This window comes from Lampris incognitus, chromosome 11 (assembly GCF_029633865.1).
Source record: "Lampris incognitus isolate fLamInc1 chromosome 11, fLamInc1.hap2, whole genome shotgun sequence".
Taxonomy (NCBI): domain Eukaryota; kingdom Metazoa; phylum Chordata; class Actinopteri; order Lampriformes; family Lampridae; genus Lampris; species Lampris incognitus.
Window position 1 is genome coordinate 37738638 of NC_079221.1, and position 17909 is coordinate 37756546.

Consider the following 17909-nt stretch of genomic DNA (forward strand, 5'->3'; position numbering starts at 1 on the left):
TCATGGAAGTGATGCAAGACTCTGAGAAATCATCGAATCGCTTCATGAAAACTCCACTTCATTCTTACCCGAGCATTTTATAACTGATAAAGGGCTAATTACAGTCAAATCAGGCGTTGGTAAAGGATTTAATGTTCACTTTATTTTTTTAAGCTGGTGTCTTAAAAACAATCTCGACTGTTACTGGTCTGCCATAACCAGGAATCCGGAACATTTATTTGTCATTTCATTTCATGCACTTGCGTACATGAAGTGAAATGAAATATTGTCCCCCCCCCCCCCCCCCCGGCCCATGGCAGTGCCCACAGCAAAGACTAAAACACATACCCAAACTACAAGAATACATATATACAAACTGCAAAAGCTACGAAACTACAAAAACATATATACAACATATCCAAAAAAAAAAAAAATCACTGTCCAAGAGAACGAGTGCCAGCCAGTATGACTGTCAGAACTGCCGGTCTGCATGGGCTAGCAGTTAGCTTAGCCCGCCCTGCTTCCGCATCCTGTCAGACCGCCCTCAGTGCTTCCTCTTCAGGTTCAGCTCCAGGCAGGGCCGTGGTCCTTGGGCCCACCGGACGCAGCAGACCAGGTTCCACCAACTGATCCAACGCCAGCTCTCCCAGCCAGACACCTCTGACATACCTCCCCGCACTTCAAACGACGACACCAAAAACACAGTCAATGCTAGGCAAGGCCGCCGCCAGACTGCCCTCGGTGTTATCGGAACTGCTGGTCTGCATGAGCTAGCAGTTAGCTTAGCCTACCCCACTTCTGTATCCTGTCAGGTGCCTCCTCTTCGGGCGCAGCTCCGGGCAGGGCTGTGATCCCTCAGCCCACAAGATGCACCAGAACAAGCTCTCCCAGCCATCAAACAAAGATGCAGACGTGGACAAAGACACTGCATAGACGGCACTGGGTGAGGCCTCCGCAAACCTAAGTCCGCACCGTAAGTTAACATACAGGAGTTAAGCCCAAGCAATCGTCGAGCTTCAACCCTCACACATGCCTTCTTTTCTTCCCACTAAGACTGGGCATTATTGACAAAATTACATATCACAATAGCTTTGACTGAATACCTAATGTGAGGTGCTTTCATAACACATTTACACTATAGAAAACTACACTATATAAACTATAGATAAATGATCATTGGTAATGTGGATATGATGACCAAGCAGGTGGAGGCATTCATTGTTCATTTTACTGAGCGAAAGCAGATGACGCTTTAATGTAATGCAGCCTTTAAGACCAGGGGATGACAACATTTAAGTTATATAGGGACTGCTGATGGAGAAGCTAAAAGCAATGCCATACAACTTATCTGAAGTTGTTCAACATGTTTTTGTCTGTCCCTATACAAATAAAACATACGTAATGAATAACTTGACGTTACCATAACCAAAATCCCAGATGATGTCTTGTCTCATATCACCATATCCATATTATATTGAACCATTTCTCAGCTCTACTTCCTACAGAGATTATTGTAACTACCCATCCACTGGAGTCAGTCAGTCATCCCTGGCCCATCTAGTCCACAATGCTGCCATCAGGCTTTCTGACTAGCATCAAAAAAAGAAGCCACATGTCTCTTGTGTTGGTCTCTCCACAGTGGGTCCCAGTTAGTTTTAAAAAATATTTTTTAGCTTATATTGTTTGCGTCAGCGGCTTTGATGGCACAGTGGTTAGCGTGGTCACCTCACAGCAAGAAGGTCCTTGGCTCGAACTCTGGGGTTGTCCAACCTTAGTGGGTCGTCCCAGGTCGTCCTCTGTGTGGAGTTTGCATGTTCTCCCCATGTCTGTGTGGGTTTCCTCCGGGGGCTCCGGTTTCCTCCCACAGTCCAAAGACATGTAGGTCAGGTGAATTGGTCGTACTAAATTGTCCCTAGGTATGAATGTGTGTGTGTGTGTGTGTGTGTGTACTCTGTGATGGCCTGGCGGCCTGTCCAGGGTGTCTCCCCGCCTGCCACCCAATGACTGCTAGAATAGGCTCCAGCATCCCCGTGACCCTGAGAGCAGGATAAGTGGTTCAGATAATGGATGGATGGATGGATGGATTGTTTGCGTCTTTGTGCATGCTCAATAATCCAGGTAAGAAAATCAAAGAAGGTTGAATCAGTTCATCTGGATAAACAGCGTATCCAGATGAACTGATTCAGCCTTCTTTGATTATATTGTTTGCGTGTAAAGCACTGCATGACCTGGCCCCTCCAAACATTTCTGAGTGATTTCAGAAAGTGTGGCAGTCAAAAATCTTGGTGTTACGTTTGATCACAGCCTTTTCTTTGATAAGCATATCAAAGAAATCACCAAGACTTCCTTTTTTCACTTACATAACAGCTAAAATTCAGTCTTTCCTGTCAATGGCTAATGCAGAGACTCTACATGCATTTGTTTCATCCAGACTTGATTACTGTAATGTTTGTTTTCAGGTCTGCCACATGCTAGTGCTAAAAGTCTTCATATGGTTCAGAATGCTGCAGCCAGAATCCTAACTAAAACTAGAAAATTGGACCATATTGCACCAATTCTTGCCTCCCTTCATTGGCTTTCTATCCATGTTAGATCAGACTTCAAGGTGCTTCTGCTGACTTATAAAATCCTAAATGGTCTTGGCCCATCTTACCCGTCTGATCTCCTTAAACCGTACAGTCCACATCGAGCTCTCCGCTCTCAAAACACAGGGCTCCTGTGTGCACCCAAAGTTAAAAAGAAGTCAGCTGGTGGCAGGGCCTTTTCCTATCGGGCCCCGTTCTTGTGGAATAACCTGCCTGCTGCCATCAGACAATCAGAGTCTGTTGAGTCCTTTAAATCCAAACTTAAAACTCATCTTTTTGCCTTAGCCTATATTAGTTGCCTTTAAATTGAGTACTTCACAACCTGTTCGTTCGTTATTTGTCCGTCGCAGCGACGAGGACCATCTAGTCATCCTGTGATGGATGACTTGATGACTTGCGTCATGATTAAGGTGAGGAAGAGTTGCGCAACTTCAACCCCACTCTCTCGTCCGAGACCACCTACTACCTACCAGTGGCAAGACTAAGCGAGACGGCTGGCAGTGGAGACAAATGCAGATTTTTCCTCAGGGTTTCTTCCTGAAGCCTTTCCCGTAGACGAGTATACCCCCAAGGCAGCGGAGGTTTTAAATCAGAGTTTTCCAGATGAACTGCCTCACAAGGCTAACGAGCTTCATCTACCCGGGTTTGAAATCCGAGTTGTCCTTCTTCTAGACTGGCTGCCAACCAAGGCTACACGAGTCCAATCGACCCACCCGGTTATACCGCCGGGAACCCATTCGTCCCCCCCCGAACAGACTTTGTGAAAACAGGAGGTACCTCGAGAAGGTGCTGCTGCGGACACATTTGCGTAGGAGCGGCCATATGCTAAGGTCCTGACGGACTACTGCAGGAAGCGAAAGGCCACCGCACCGCTTCGCATTCCTTTTGGCAAGTAGGACATCTGGCCCAATACTCGCCACCTCCCTGTTTGTGATAATGCACCCATTTCACGCCGCGGCCATCTTGGATTTTTAAAAAACCAAGCGGTGGGAACTTAGCCACGCCCCCTTCTTACTTCATTGAAAACACTGCTGGAAGCAACATGTCGTACTGCTTCGTACCATCCTGCAACTCCTATCAAAGAAGGGAAAGAGATAAATCCTTGACGTTTCACCGCTTCCCCAAACGCCTGCACACCCGTAAGGCATGGGTGGTGAAAATTAAGAGGGATACAGGGCCACATTTTCAGGTAACTACCAATACCTTCAGCTTTACCTAGCTAGCTGGCTGGATAGCTAGCTAGCTAGCTCTCTAGCAACGTTGTTAGCTAGCTTTCTGGTCTAACTACAACCATAACAGTTAACATGTTGCTGACAGTAACGTCAGATATCATTTGTCATTATAGATCACAGACAACACCAGGGTGTGCTCAAAGCACTTCACCGAGGACTGTTTTCGCAAGACGTTTCTTGGGCTGACAAAACTGAAACCCGGAACTCTACCGACCATTTTCCCATGGTCAAATCAACCTACGCCGAGGAGGTAGCTAAGTTTACTAGCAGGCAGACATCACGGTAGGTCATGCAGAGCTATAATAACGTTAGCTGGATGTTGTCATGAAAATGATTTTAGGATGTTGATGAAATGAAACATAATACCTGCCATTAATAGCTTGTATTTTTAGGGTTCCTGTTCGTGGTGGTCAACCTGCTGGGGAGGTGACACCCGAGTTAGCAGATGAGTGAGTAACGTTTACAGTTGTGCACTCATGTTTACAACTAAATTCCACATTAAGATGCCATATGGCTAAATGTTTACTCCTCCTGCTATTATTGCAACAGACATTATGTACATGTAGGCCTACTGTATGCATTGAGCTGCAGAGATTGTATGAACATTTAACGTTACTGTATGCATTGAGCTGCAGAGGTTGCACCATGTACAGCCAGTTAAATAATATTGGGGTGACCAGTTTCACTGTGACTAAAACATTAGAAGTGAGACAGAAGTTTGACGTTGAAAAATGTTTGCTCCCGTTTGTAGTCGCATTGGTGACTTAAAAGCAGAAGAAGATGAAGAGGAACATGAGGGAGATAGGTGAGTTGTTACTGTCAGTACAATACAATTTTTCAAACATGTAGATTACTGCATTGTATAATATGTATATATATATATATATATATATATATATATATATTCACTAATCTTTCAATAGTGGATAGCTCTGTTCTGACACATCATCTTGATAACAGGAAAATGTGTGGCTTTATATTGCTTCCCACCTGTATGACATATCCTCATGTGTCCAGTGAGGTTTGGGCGACTCTACCTGATCATGACTACGACGTGAAGCCCCTTTCTGTGGAAGACCAGCTTGACGCAGTAAAGAAACGCATCGCTTTCCTGGAGGACGAAAATAAAAAGCTGAAAAGTGAGTGTTTTGGTCTAGAACGCTTCCAGTGTGCGCCCAATCTGATCAGGTTTTACACTGGTTTTAAGGATTACCACACCCTCAAAGCACTCTTCCTAGCTTTACAGCCTACTGCAGAGTCCATGGTGCGATGGACTCAAATGCAAAGGAACAGCCATAACCTAGAACACATTTCTGTGTCTGGCTTCCATGCAGAGCATTTATCGCTGATTGATCAGTTTTTCCTGTTCTTGTGCCGTGTGAGGCAGGGCTTTTTTGCTCTGGATTTATCTGTACGATTCAATGTGTCGCCGGCCACAGTCAGCAGGAACTGTACGACGTGGGCCAGCTATTTGCTCTTTATGTTAGGGACCCTCCCAATATGGCCTAGTAGAGCAGCAGTAGACGAGCTAATGCCACCAGTATTCAGGGAATTCTACCCAAACACAAGAGTGATACTAGACTGCACAGAGATCCGCATCGAGACAGCTAGTTCGAAGGTTTTGAACACCATGACATACTCCCATTATAAAAGTAACACTACACTGAAATCCCTAATTGGGATCACTCCCTCAGGGTCAGTTAGCCTGGTAAGTATTCTATACACAGGATGTATTTCTGATAAGGAGATAACTAAGAGGTCAGGTGTTCTGGACCTCTTAGAGTCAGGTGATGAGGTCATGGCCGATAAGGGCTTCCTTATCAAAGACCTGCTCGATGAAATAGATGTAACACTTGTCATCCCTGCATTTTTAGGCCCAAGTGGACAGTTTAGCTGTGATGTGCTCACAGACACACAGAGTATTGCTGGCTTGAGAATACACGTCGAACGGTCAATAAGACGCATAAAGGAGTACCACATTTTTGATGGAGTCATACCCCTTTCACTAAGTGGAACAGTCAACCAACTGTGGACTGTGTGTGCTCTCCTAACAAATTTTCAGGGACCACTGTTTTAAACGTTTGTTAAATTCAGCTGACAAGAAAATAGTGCACACAAACCTTAGATAGATTGAAACATATTTAACTTCATTTCAGTACAGTCCCATTTTTTAGCCCACACCTTGAGATGAGCAATCACTATCTTAGTTTAGTAAACAATTGATGATTTGAGTTGGTAGCGAGTTCCAGTTTATTGCTACAACAGAATGACAGTTGACCGAACATATTTTAGTTTAAAATGAACCGACAGTTTTGTTAAAGTTAAAGGACAAAGAATGAAAATATTGTAGATGGAACAATCTAATGTATAAATATTGAATGTACAGTATAAAATTGAAATGTATCTTATTTTTTATTTTATTGTGATTAAACAGCTTCTTTGAATACAGCCCTGTGTGTGTGTGTCTCTCCTCACTGGCACAGGAGAGGCAGAAAGTACTCGAAAAAGAAAAGATCCAGCTTAGTTTTCATATTGTGGAAAATGACGGTAGGTGCTCGAGGTTGGTAGTCCTAACCATGTTTGCTGCTGGCCCCGGCTGCATTGATTTCCGATTGAGTAAGAAGGGGGCGTGGCTAAGTTCCCACCACTTGGTTTTTTTTAAATCCAAGATGACCGCGGCGTGAAATGGGCGTATGGGCTATACAAATAAAAGTGACTCGACCTGACCGTCTTTTCCCCCATTCCACAGCGATCCATGTGACTCAGATCCTCCAGCAAAACGTTCATGTCTCTTCCACGGTCCCGTTAAAAGCCTAGGGACATTGTGCTTTTGCTGTTTCTGCCTACAGGCTGTGGAACAAACTAATTCTCTGTTAGGTCGATCCCAACCAATGACACTTTTAGGTCCAGCTTAATTTGAATTTCCCGGCATTTCTTTCTACTAAATAGATTACCTCTATTTCCATTCAGAAACCTCAATGACTTTAAATTTGTTCTCAATTCAGATAAAAGGAAATGTCTGATTTTCTTAAGATCTCACATTTAAATTGATTCTAATCTCAATATTGACGCCTCAAACGGCACTCAAAATATGAGGGAAAAAAATCATATAAATACCTTGGGTCTATGGGTTGATGATCATTTTTTTCTTTTCAAAACATATTGTAGCGAATTCGGGGGACAACGTTTAAGCATATCAGCTTCTTCACGCCTCAGGGCGCATACGCTTCCGATGGCCTTACGGTCTCCCTATCCCACTTCTGACACCAATGTAGCGAATCCGGGGGACAACGCAACCACAGGAACTGCCGCGGCCGGGAAGCGAACCCGTGTCGCCCGCACCGCAGGAGACATCGCTAACCGCTAGACTAAAGGGTCAGACCCGTCAGCCAGCGGCCAGCGTGGCTTCTTATCCATGCACGTGTAAACTACTAATAACACACGTTAGCCCCTAGCTAACGGGTCTGACCCTTTAGCCGAGCGGTTAGTGATGTCGCCTTGTGGTGCAGTACACCCCGTATCGAATCCCGCACCGGGCAAGAAAATAACCGGTTACATTGGTGGCAGCGGTGGGATCCGGGAAGTGTGCAGATCCCCAGAAGTCTCTTCGGAGCGCAGAATGACAAAGCGCGAGGGCGCGCTTCCGGGGAGGGTGACGACTGTAAACTACTAATAAGACACGTTAGCCCCTAGCTAACGGGTCTGACCCTTTAATCGAGCGGTTAGTGATGTCGCCTTGTGGCGCAGTACACTCCGTATCGAATCCCGCACCGGGCAAGAAAATAACCGGTTACACTATTTTAAAATGTTTCAAATGTTTTAACATTTTTGTATAGAGGCAAGTAATGTTTCTCATCTGAAAACAGGAAAACCTTAGTGCTGTCAATCATTTTGTCTAAGGCTGTGCGATATGACGATATATATCGCGTGACGAAAACGTCTATCGTTTCATACTAAACTCTATCGTCTGGGCGTCCGGGTGGCGTGACGGCCTATTCCGTTGCCTACCAACACAGAGATCGCCGGCTTGAATCCCCGCGTTACCTCCGGCTTGGTCGGGCGTCCCTACAGACACAATTTGGCCGTGTCTGCGGGTGGGAAGCCGGATGTGGGTAAGAGTGGGGTGACTGGCCAAGTGAGATTGGGGGGAAATCCCAACCCCCCAAAAAGCTCTATCGTTTATTTCGTTGTGTCGCAAATCACACACTTTACGGCGATATTTTCGTCATTAGGACGACCCTTTCCGCTCTTTGCACAGCACGGACACAGGCAGGAAATGTGCATGAAGGCAAGGCGAACAAACATGGAGGACAGTGAACGTAACGCAAAACGGGGTAATTCAGAACAGAAGGACTCCGACCAGCCAGGACAAAACGAGGAGCTTGTACCTAAAAGAGGGGCTACTTCTATCGTATGGACGTGGTTTGGGTATGAAAAGTCTGACACGGACCAGAAAACCATACTTTGCAAAATATGCCACACGCCGGTCCCCACAACAGACCCAAACGCCATTAGCCTCTTTTGCCACCTACGCAAGAATCACGCCAAACAGTACGGAGAGAGTCTACAGATGAGAGCCGCAAAAGCACAGCCGAGTGCTCAAAACAAAACCCAGACACTAATATTGTAGATTTATTCATAGCTATTTATTCATTGACTTTATTCACAACTATTTATTCATTGAATTACAGAAAATGCGCTATTTATCGTGATATGAATGACCTATATCATGATATGAGATTTTGGTTATATCGCACAGCCCTAATTTTGTCTATGCTTGATTATAGCATGCTCCCCTTTCAAATTTCATGGCGGTTAAACTTGGGATATCAGAGTGCTCAGTGTTTTATTTTTAGGAATACCTTTTGCACGCCACTGGGATCTATTGACAAATCCCGCGAAGTACCGGAAGTTAACGAGTCGCCATTACTGCGGTGGCGCTTCCCTACAATACGCGCGCGTTTGAATGCAAGCTGTGCTAAGAAGTGTACAATTTTCTACTTTTATCTTTTTAACATTATTCAACGTTACATTTGACAACGACGTCTAGGAAGCCGGGAAGAAGCTGTGCAGTTCTTGGCTGCTCCAACAGTAGTAGGTAGTATTGTTGAGTTATTGTGGTATTTGTTACTCATCCTCATTATTCTTACCACTCCCAAGATGTGTGGAATACACTTCCTGGATGGTAAACCAATGAAAGAACACCAATACCCAGTGTTGCATATGGGATATTAATATCATGTAAGTTTGATTCCATTTCTCCTGAAGTTACCATAGGTTTTATTAATTGCATCCATGACATTTAAAAATAAGCAAGAAATTCAAATTAAGTCCTGCTGTATCACTGCAGCACTTCCCTCTGTTGGCCATACAGTCACAGTTCACACCTACAAATTTGCCATCCTGTCTTTGCAGAGTTAATTCAACATTATGATGGTTGTTAATGCACTGTGAGTATTGGACAGGTCCTTTTAGAATGATGTGTTCATTATCTGGCAGAGTGTGCAATATTTGGCCAACCCACCCGGAACTCCGATAATTTTGACCCTCTATTAGAGATCTGTAGTTGGCATTTTGTTGCTCATCACAAGCCAGATGATTAATGAAATAATCTTGAATACCTACAAAAAAAACATTCGTATTTTTAAAATGTTTTACTATTATATAACTGGTCTGGGATTAAATGCAACCCTTGAATGTTTACTAGCTATCTAGTACAGTCACGTTAGCATATTAGCTAGCTACACAAACGTTAGTTATTTCATCACTTGAAATGTGGCGGATGGTTAAATTGTAATTTTTTTTCTCTTTATCTGGCTATTGACATAACCGATGTCTAACTAATATGTACAATTTGAACAACGTTAAGATCGCCATCCATAAGGTACCTTCATCAGTAACTGGGGGACACTCTCTAACGTTGTCAATCCAACTACTCATGCTGCTGTCGCTGCTGTCACTTAGCAGGCAGCAGCAAACACTGCTACTTGCCACCGCAATGGTGGTGTCGCTAGATGGCGGAACACACAAATTGGTCGGCGGATTAGTCAATACCAAAAGGTTGGGTAGTCAGAAGGAACACAAAGTGAAATACATTGCATCATTTTTAGATATATCAAACACTGCTGATTGGACTAACTTTTTTTATCCCACATCCTTGTTGACGTCTAAGTCCATAACTAGGACACAGGGTTGGCTGACTAAAGAGATTCAGTATTTCTAAACTGAGCAGAATGGGCTTGTTTATGTGCTCCTTTGGAACAACACTGAAAACAAACTGCAACTAGAGGATCTGGTCCCCCTTGGAAAGTCCAAGAGCTTAATATAGGACATATTTCCACATCGATGCAATTGGTTTTATTGGATGCAACTGTTTTAATGATTTTTTTTCATAATTTCATTTTCTATCCTTTGTAATACTATTACAATTTTCTGTGTGCTACATTTGGGGCACCTTTGTAAATGTGAGCTCTCTCAATTCCCGTTAATGTACTTAATTTATGAATGAATGAATGAAGTTAAAAAGTGATCCAATAGCATGTGCTCTCCAGTAACAGAAGAAAAGGAAATGTGGTCAAAGACCATCATGTCGGCTTAGTCGGCAGATCTACTGAAAATCTCAGATAATCTTAATTAACGCCCTATGCAAGAATGTGTAGTTCTAATAGATTTAGACTCAATTAGACATCACATAACAAACAATTATGACACTGACATTCACTCAAAATAATTTTAGAGGATTGGTTTAACATTTTCAAAAGGGCACCAACACAGAAAAGATTAGATTAGATTCGATTGTTTTATTAGCCACACGACCAAGGCCGGTGGAATTTGTTTTTGGTACACATTAAACTCTGCAGCACAAATAAATAAAAAATGTTGCGTTACACTTAGAGTGCAATAAAACAACGAAACACAGACAACACAGTCACTGGGGGTAAATATTAACTTGGCAGCTGGAAAGTTGCACACAAACCTTTGATAATGATTGGAAGCATTTACCAGGTCAAAGGTTTTAATGCGGGACTCTATCACGTCCATAAAAACACCCGGTGTCTCAAGTAAGTCAAACGGGAATGATAGTTCCAGGGACGGCTGGTTTAAATGGGCTATCAGGGCTAAGCCCATCTTTTATAGATGAGAAAATTATTGTTAAAAGACCTTAGAACAGATTAGTTTAAATTTTGGTAGAACATAAGAGCAGCAGCAACAGCACTAAATAGTCACAATAAAAACACTAAATACATCTAAATGGGCTAATTTCTTACAGCCCAAACACAACTGCATCAGCTTCCATTCATCTTCGTGTTACGTTGGTGACAGGTGTCTCGGAACGACCCCTCGATTTTCTGATCATTTGGGCTAAATTCAATCAGTCCAAAGGCCACTGAATTTTGACCAATGACTATGGAATGCTATTTTTGTCAATATTAGATAGATAGATAGATAAATAAATAAGAGATATGAAATAAATCCTGAAATAAATTAATGAGGTAATAAATGTAGAAGTAAATACATAAATAAATATGATCATAACTATATAAGTGAATAAATACATTTTTATTAAAAAAGACACTTTTTATTTATTTCATGGGACTCTGATTTTGTAATTCCACATTTATTTCCGGCGACGTTTATTTCCTAATGCCATTTATTTATTTTGATTTATTTCTCGTTTTATTTATTTATTTCTCTTTTTATTTCCATATATTATATTCAAATGAGGGGGCGTGGTTATCTTACAGCGGTGGTGCCCAACCCTGCTCCTGAAGAGCTACCCTCCTAACGGTTTTCACGCCAACCCTGATTTAACACATCTGATTCAATTAATGAAGGCCTTGGCCAGTAGCTAATTCGTAGAATCAGTTGTGTTAAAATAGGGTTGGAGTGAAAAACGGCAGGATGGTAGCTCTCCAGAAGCAGATTCAGACCAAAGCAACACCACCAGAACCAGCATTGAATCACTCACTGGATGCGAATAACACCCGAGGACGGCAGTAATGTAACGTCCATACACATATTGTTTGTCTCTTCTATAATGACCACTCTTTTTGCTGTGCTTACCAGTGGCGGCTGGTGCAACAATTTTTCTTTGTTGGGGGGGGCTCAATTTACCTTGGCGTAGCACACCTGGCAGTTGGTTTAATGTCCACACAGTCAAGAGTTATTAAGAAGGGCAATGTAGCCTACAGTACACATACGATCTGCTCAGACCCTAGAGACTTTTAAATCTTTGTTAAAGGCCTACCTCTTCTCGCTGGCATTCAATTCAAGTTGAGCTCGACACTGTGGGAGTGCAGGAATGAGGAGACGGAGAGATCGAGTCGAGTCAATTCCGTTTACTCGCCACACAAAACGACACCGACACAGCACAATCTCTCGCGGCAACCAGCTAACCGCTAGGCTGCTGCAAACATGGCTCCACCCCGGAAACTCCTAGCAGTGCCTACGTCAGCACTCTGAACGTCCGCCTTAAAGGAGCAGCAGCCCCTGGTGAATCTACCCTCAATTGTGTATCGCCGCAACACCATGATTTTTTGTGCAAATATACTTTTACGCTTACGTTTTATTGTTTAGATTTTATATTCTTTATTATTTTATGTCTTCTTTACATATATTTTTATATTCATATGTGTTACTTATTTTATATTGAATCTTAAGCTTGTGCAGCACTTTCGTTCAAATGTGCTATATAAATAAACTTGACTTGACTATAGATTTTATCAGGGTTCGCAGACGGTGGCTGATTGACAGTCGAGACAGGCGTCGTGGTGGGTGTGGACATGATTGACAGCCACGAGAATTGTCCAATCACATTAGATCAAAAAACATTAAAACAATACCAATTCGCTGCCAATAAAAGTGGGAGTGTCTGGGGCGCACAGGACTGCGCCCCATGGAAAATCTGAAGAAACCAATCAGACAGCAGCCTCAGGTCACCTGCTCGCCAAACGTTTGAGGGCTTACATAAGGTATGGTTTGGCCGGCGCCCCTCACCCAGGAAGTATATGTATTCAGACGGAAATCAACCAAATACCATTTGGAACCAATATTTAATGGCTGCTGACAGGCGCTCACAGACTGAAAAACAATTTTATTTCATATGTATTGGCATTATACAACTGAATTACATTTAACATATTTAAGTAGATTTTCATCTCTTGATATTTGAAGGGGGCGGCGCCCTGTACTGGCCAGCCGTCACTGGTGCTTACCAAATTGTTTTATTCGGGACATGTTTGACACAATGCGTTGCAAAACAGTTGTGATAAAGAAAAAAAGACAGTTGCAGTATTTATTGGCAGTCGTTTCAGTTGGGACACGTTTTGTTGTGCATCCTTAGGTGAGCCCTTTTCTGACATTGTAGGCTGCATGATTCTGCATTCTGTTCTATCATGTAGTATATCATTCCATCATTCTTGCATATGTTGTTCTTGTTAAAAATAGCATGTGCTAATGTGTATCGAGAAAAATAGTCAATTGGCGTGTGTGTGTATGTGTGTGCGCGTGCGCATGCGTACACGATGTATGAGTTTTTTGGCATCAGGCCATTCTTATACTTCTCTATAGTGTTGTTGTAGAACACTTGCTCTAACTTGGTATCTCAGATGTTATGTTGCTGTTGCTGCAGTGTGAACTATACTATATTTGTTAGCCCACTTACCCAATATCACCACCAGCCATAACTGGATAAGTCCCTTTTAAAGGGAAAATTCACAGATCATCAACCTTATCTCCGTCTATCTGCATCAGGGATAACGCATGAAGAACACCTGCAGCTGCAGCAGTGAAACAGAGGTTGTTTTTTTTTTCTTCTCCAGCCTCCAAGCGGCATATCACAATGTCATTTGGTGGCCAGAAGAACTACTTACAACCTAGGAGGGTTTCTAGTACTCTAACCTACTTTAAATACATTCTCATTCTCTCAGCTAAGCTACGTTTCCGGTGGTGTAAATGACATCCCAAAACACTAGCGCAGAGGATTTTTTTCCCCCTTCCCAATTGTACCCAGCCGATTACCCCACTCTTCCGAGCCGTCCCGGTCACTGCTCCACCCCCTCTGTCAATCCAAGGAGGTCTGCAGACTAACACATGCCTCCGATACATGTGGAGTCGCCAGCCGCTTCTTTTCTCCTGACAGTGAGGAGTTTCGCTAGGGGGACATAGCACATGGGAGGATCACGCTATTTCCCCCAGTCCCCCCCGCCCCAAACAGGCACCCCAACCGACCAAAGGAGGCGCTAGTGCAGCAACCAGGACATATACCCACTCCTGGCTTCCTACCCACAGACACGGCCAGTTGTGTCTGTATGGACACCCACTCAAGCCAGAGGTAACATGGGGATGCGAGCCTGGTGCTGGTAGGCAATGGAATAGACCACTATGCCAGTGTTTCCCAACCCAGTCCTCAAGGAACCCCTATCCTGCAGATTTTCTTTGCAACCCTGAATAGGTACCTGTTTGTAGTTACTCAACCAATCAGCAATGAATTATGTCAGATGTTGCACAGCTTGCTTAATTAAGTGCTGTGAGATGATTGGTTGAGTAAGTACAAGCAGGGCTACCTTACAATGTTACAATGAAAATCTGCAGGATAGGGGTTCCTTGAGGACTGGGTTGGGAAACGCTGCACTATGCTACCCAGACGCTGTGTTAGCACAGAGGATTTTATGGACAATGATACAGAAGCTTAAAAGCAATGCATTCTGGTATGTGTAGACCTTGTGAGGAAGACTGAGCAATAGCGCCGATTTCTCCCTCAATGTAGTACACAGTGAAGACTTTATTGCTTCACTCGACTACATTACTCATTAGTACTGAATGCTCATACACAAAACCATCTATTATCCAAGCCGATTATTCCAATTTGGGTCGCAGGATGCTGGAGCCTATCCCAGCAGTCATTGGGCAGAAGGCGGGGAAACATCCTGGACAGGCCAATAGTCCATCACAGGGCCGACACATTCACACCTAGGGATAATTTAGTATGGCTGATTCACCTGACCTACATGTCTTTGGACTGTGGGAGGAAACTGGAGCACCCAGAGAAAACCCATGCAGACACGGGGAGAACTTGCAAACTCCACACCGAAGATGACCCCCCCCCCAAGGTTGGACAACCCCAGGGTTTGAGCCAAGGACCTTCTTGCTGTGAGGTGAATGCGCTAACCACTGCACCACCATGCCGCCCCTAAAGGGCCCGAGCCGGATTTGAACCCAGGTCACTGCGGTAAGGACTCAGCCTTTTGTGGTACATGCTCTACCAGGTGAGGCAACGGGGCGCCGGTATTGATCCAAACAGCAAAATTTCCATGAAGCACAAAACGTAAGATGAGGAAAAGTCTCTGTTCTTCCCCACCAGTAAATGAAGTTTGTCTAGTTTGTTGCACAGTGATCGCAGAGAGAAATATCCCCGGTCAGTGCACCATTACATAAAACCATTGGTGAGATTTCCATGAAAACAGACTGCAACAGGAACGTTCTGCTTCTTTTCACATCACACACAATATGTGCATATATGCTAATGTGGTGGTTTAAGTGTCTAATGTATGTACTTACCAGCACCACTTCCAACTCCAATGATATTTACATGTGTCTTTCCATCGCCGATGCTAGGGTAGAACAGCACACTGTGAGCAGACCATTATGACAGAGGACTACAGAAACAGAATATGTGCAAGCTTTATGGGCTTTATCTTGGACAAATCTCTTGTTTGTGCTATGTTTTGTTGTTTTTCTTTTTCATAATCACTATGTATGTGTTGAACAGTGATTTTAATGTAGGAAAAGAGGTGGCAAGCCAATATCAGAGGGAAGGTGAAAATGTGTGAATTACTGTGCTAAATGGTATAATTTACATGGATATTCCAAAGAAATGGAAGAATATATTCACCTGTGCAAACCCACAACTTTTCATTGACTGCATTGCAGCACACACACACACACACACACACACACACACACACACACACACACACATATATATATATATATATATATATATATATATATATATATATACACTACCGTTCAAAAGTTTGGGATCACCCAAACAATTTTGTGTTTTCCATGAAAAGTCACACTTATTCACCACCATATGTTGTGAAATGAATAGAAAATAGAGTCAAGACATTGACAAGGTTAGAAATAATGATTTGTATTTGAAATAAGATTTTTTTTACATCAAACTTTGCTTTCGTCAAAGAATCCTCCATTTGCAGCAATTACAGCATTGCAGACCTTTGGCATTCTAGCTGTTAATTGGTTGAGGTAATCTGGAGAAATTGCACCCCACGCTTCCAGAAGCAGCTCCCACAAGTTGGATTGGTTGGATGGGCACTTCTTTGAGCAGATTGAGTTTCTGGAGCATCACATTTGTGGGGTCAATTAAACGCTCAAAATGGCCAGAAAAAGAGAACTTTCATCTGAAACTCGACAGTCTATTCTTGTTTTTAGAAATGAAGGCTATTCCATGCGAGAAATTGCTAAGAAATTGAAGATTTCCTACACCGGTGTGTACTACTCCCTTCAGAGGACAGCACAAACAGGCTCTAACCAGAGTAGAAAAAGAAGTGGGAGGCCGCGTTGCCCATCTTAGCAAGAAGATAAGTACATTAGAGTCTCTAGTTTGAGAAACAGACGCCTCACAGGTCCCCAACTGGCATCTTCATTAAATAGTACCTGTTAGAGCCTGTTTGTGCTGTCCTCTGAAGGGAGTAGTACACACCGGTGTAGGAAATCTTCAATTTCTTAGCAATTTCTCGCATGGAATAGCCTTCATTTCTAAGAACAAGAATAGACTGTCGAGTTTCAGATGAAAGTTCTCTTTTTCTGGCCATTTTGAGCGTTTAATTGACCCCACAAATGTGATGCTCCAGAAACTCAATCTGCTCAAAGAAGTGCCCATCCAACCAATCCAACTTGTGGGAACTGCTTCTGGAAGCGTGGGGTGCAATTTCTCCAGATTACCTCAACAAATTAACAGCTAGAATGCCAAAGGTCTGCAATGCTGTAATTGCTGCAAATGGAGGATTCTTTGACGAAAGCAAAGTTTGATGTAAAAAAAATCTTATTTCAAATACAAATCATTATTTCTAACCTTGTCAATGTCTTGACTCTATTTTCTATTCATTTCACAACATATGGTGGTGAATAAGTGTGACTTTTCATGGAAAACACAAAATTGTTTGGGTGATCCCAAACTTTTGAACGGTAGTGTATATACTATATATTTGATAGATGTAGGGAAAAAACTAATTCATAGCAGTATAAGCCTGTTTCGTGCGTGACGCTATATAATATCATATATAATAGAATATATATATATATATACATCCACACATACACACTACAGAATATAATATATAATCTATTATATATACAGTGCATCCGGAAAGTATTCACACCCCTTCACGTTCCCCACATTTTGTTATGTTACAGCCTTATTCCAAAATGGATTAAATTCCTTTTTTTTCTCATCAATCTACACACAATACCCCATAATGACAAAGTGAAAAAGGTTTTGTAGAAATTTTTGCAAATTTATTAGAAATAAAAAACTGGGGGTCCGCGGTGGCGTAGCGGTCTAAGCATCGGCTTGGTGTCGATGCAGTTGCCCACTGGGGACTGGGGTTCCCGCCCCGGTCTCGTCAGATCCGACTATGGCCGGACTCGATGAAGCAGCAATCATTGGCAACGTTGTCTTCGGGAGGGGGGCGGAGTCGGCTTGTGTTCGTCATGTGAATGCGTCTCTGTGTGTGTCGGAAAAACAGTGGTTCGGCTTGGATTCGCCTTGTCACGAAAGTGGGGAGGCGCTTTCCTTCGAGACTGCCGGCCGGAGAGATGCAGTTTGCGAACGCATGCAATACGAGGGTGGGTGTTTGAATTAAAATAGGGATCAATTGGCCACTAAATTGGGAGAAAAAAGGGAAAAATCAGAAACAAATTTAAAAAAAAATAAAATAAAATAAAAAACTGAAATATTGCATGTACATAAGTATTTACACCCTTTGCTATGACACTCAAAATTGAGCTCAGGTTCATCCTGTTTCCACTGATCATCCTTGAGATGTTTCAACATCTTGCTTGGAGTCCACCCGTAGTAAATTCAACT

The 17909-nt window shown here is 42.9% G+C and overlaps 1 protein-coding gene across 1 annotated transcript in view; it reads right to left on the minus strand.

Annotated features, from left to right (window-relative positions):
* Positions 1-17909, minus strand: part of hnmt (histamine N-methyltransferase) — a 40783-nt gene that overhangs the window by 13560 nt on the left and 9314 nt on the right. Inside the window, exon 3 of the mRNA XM_056289868.1 lies at positions 15356-15408. Within this exon, the coding sequence (XP_056145843.1) occupies positions 15356-15408 (53 nt within the window). The remainder of the gene's footprint in view (positions 1-15355; positions 15409-17909) is intronic.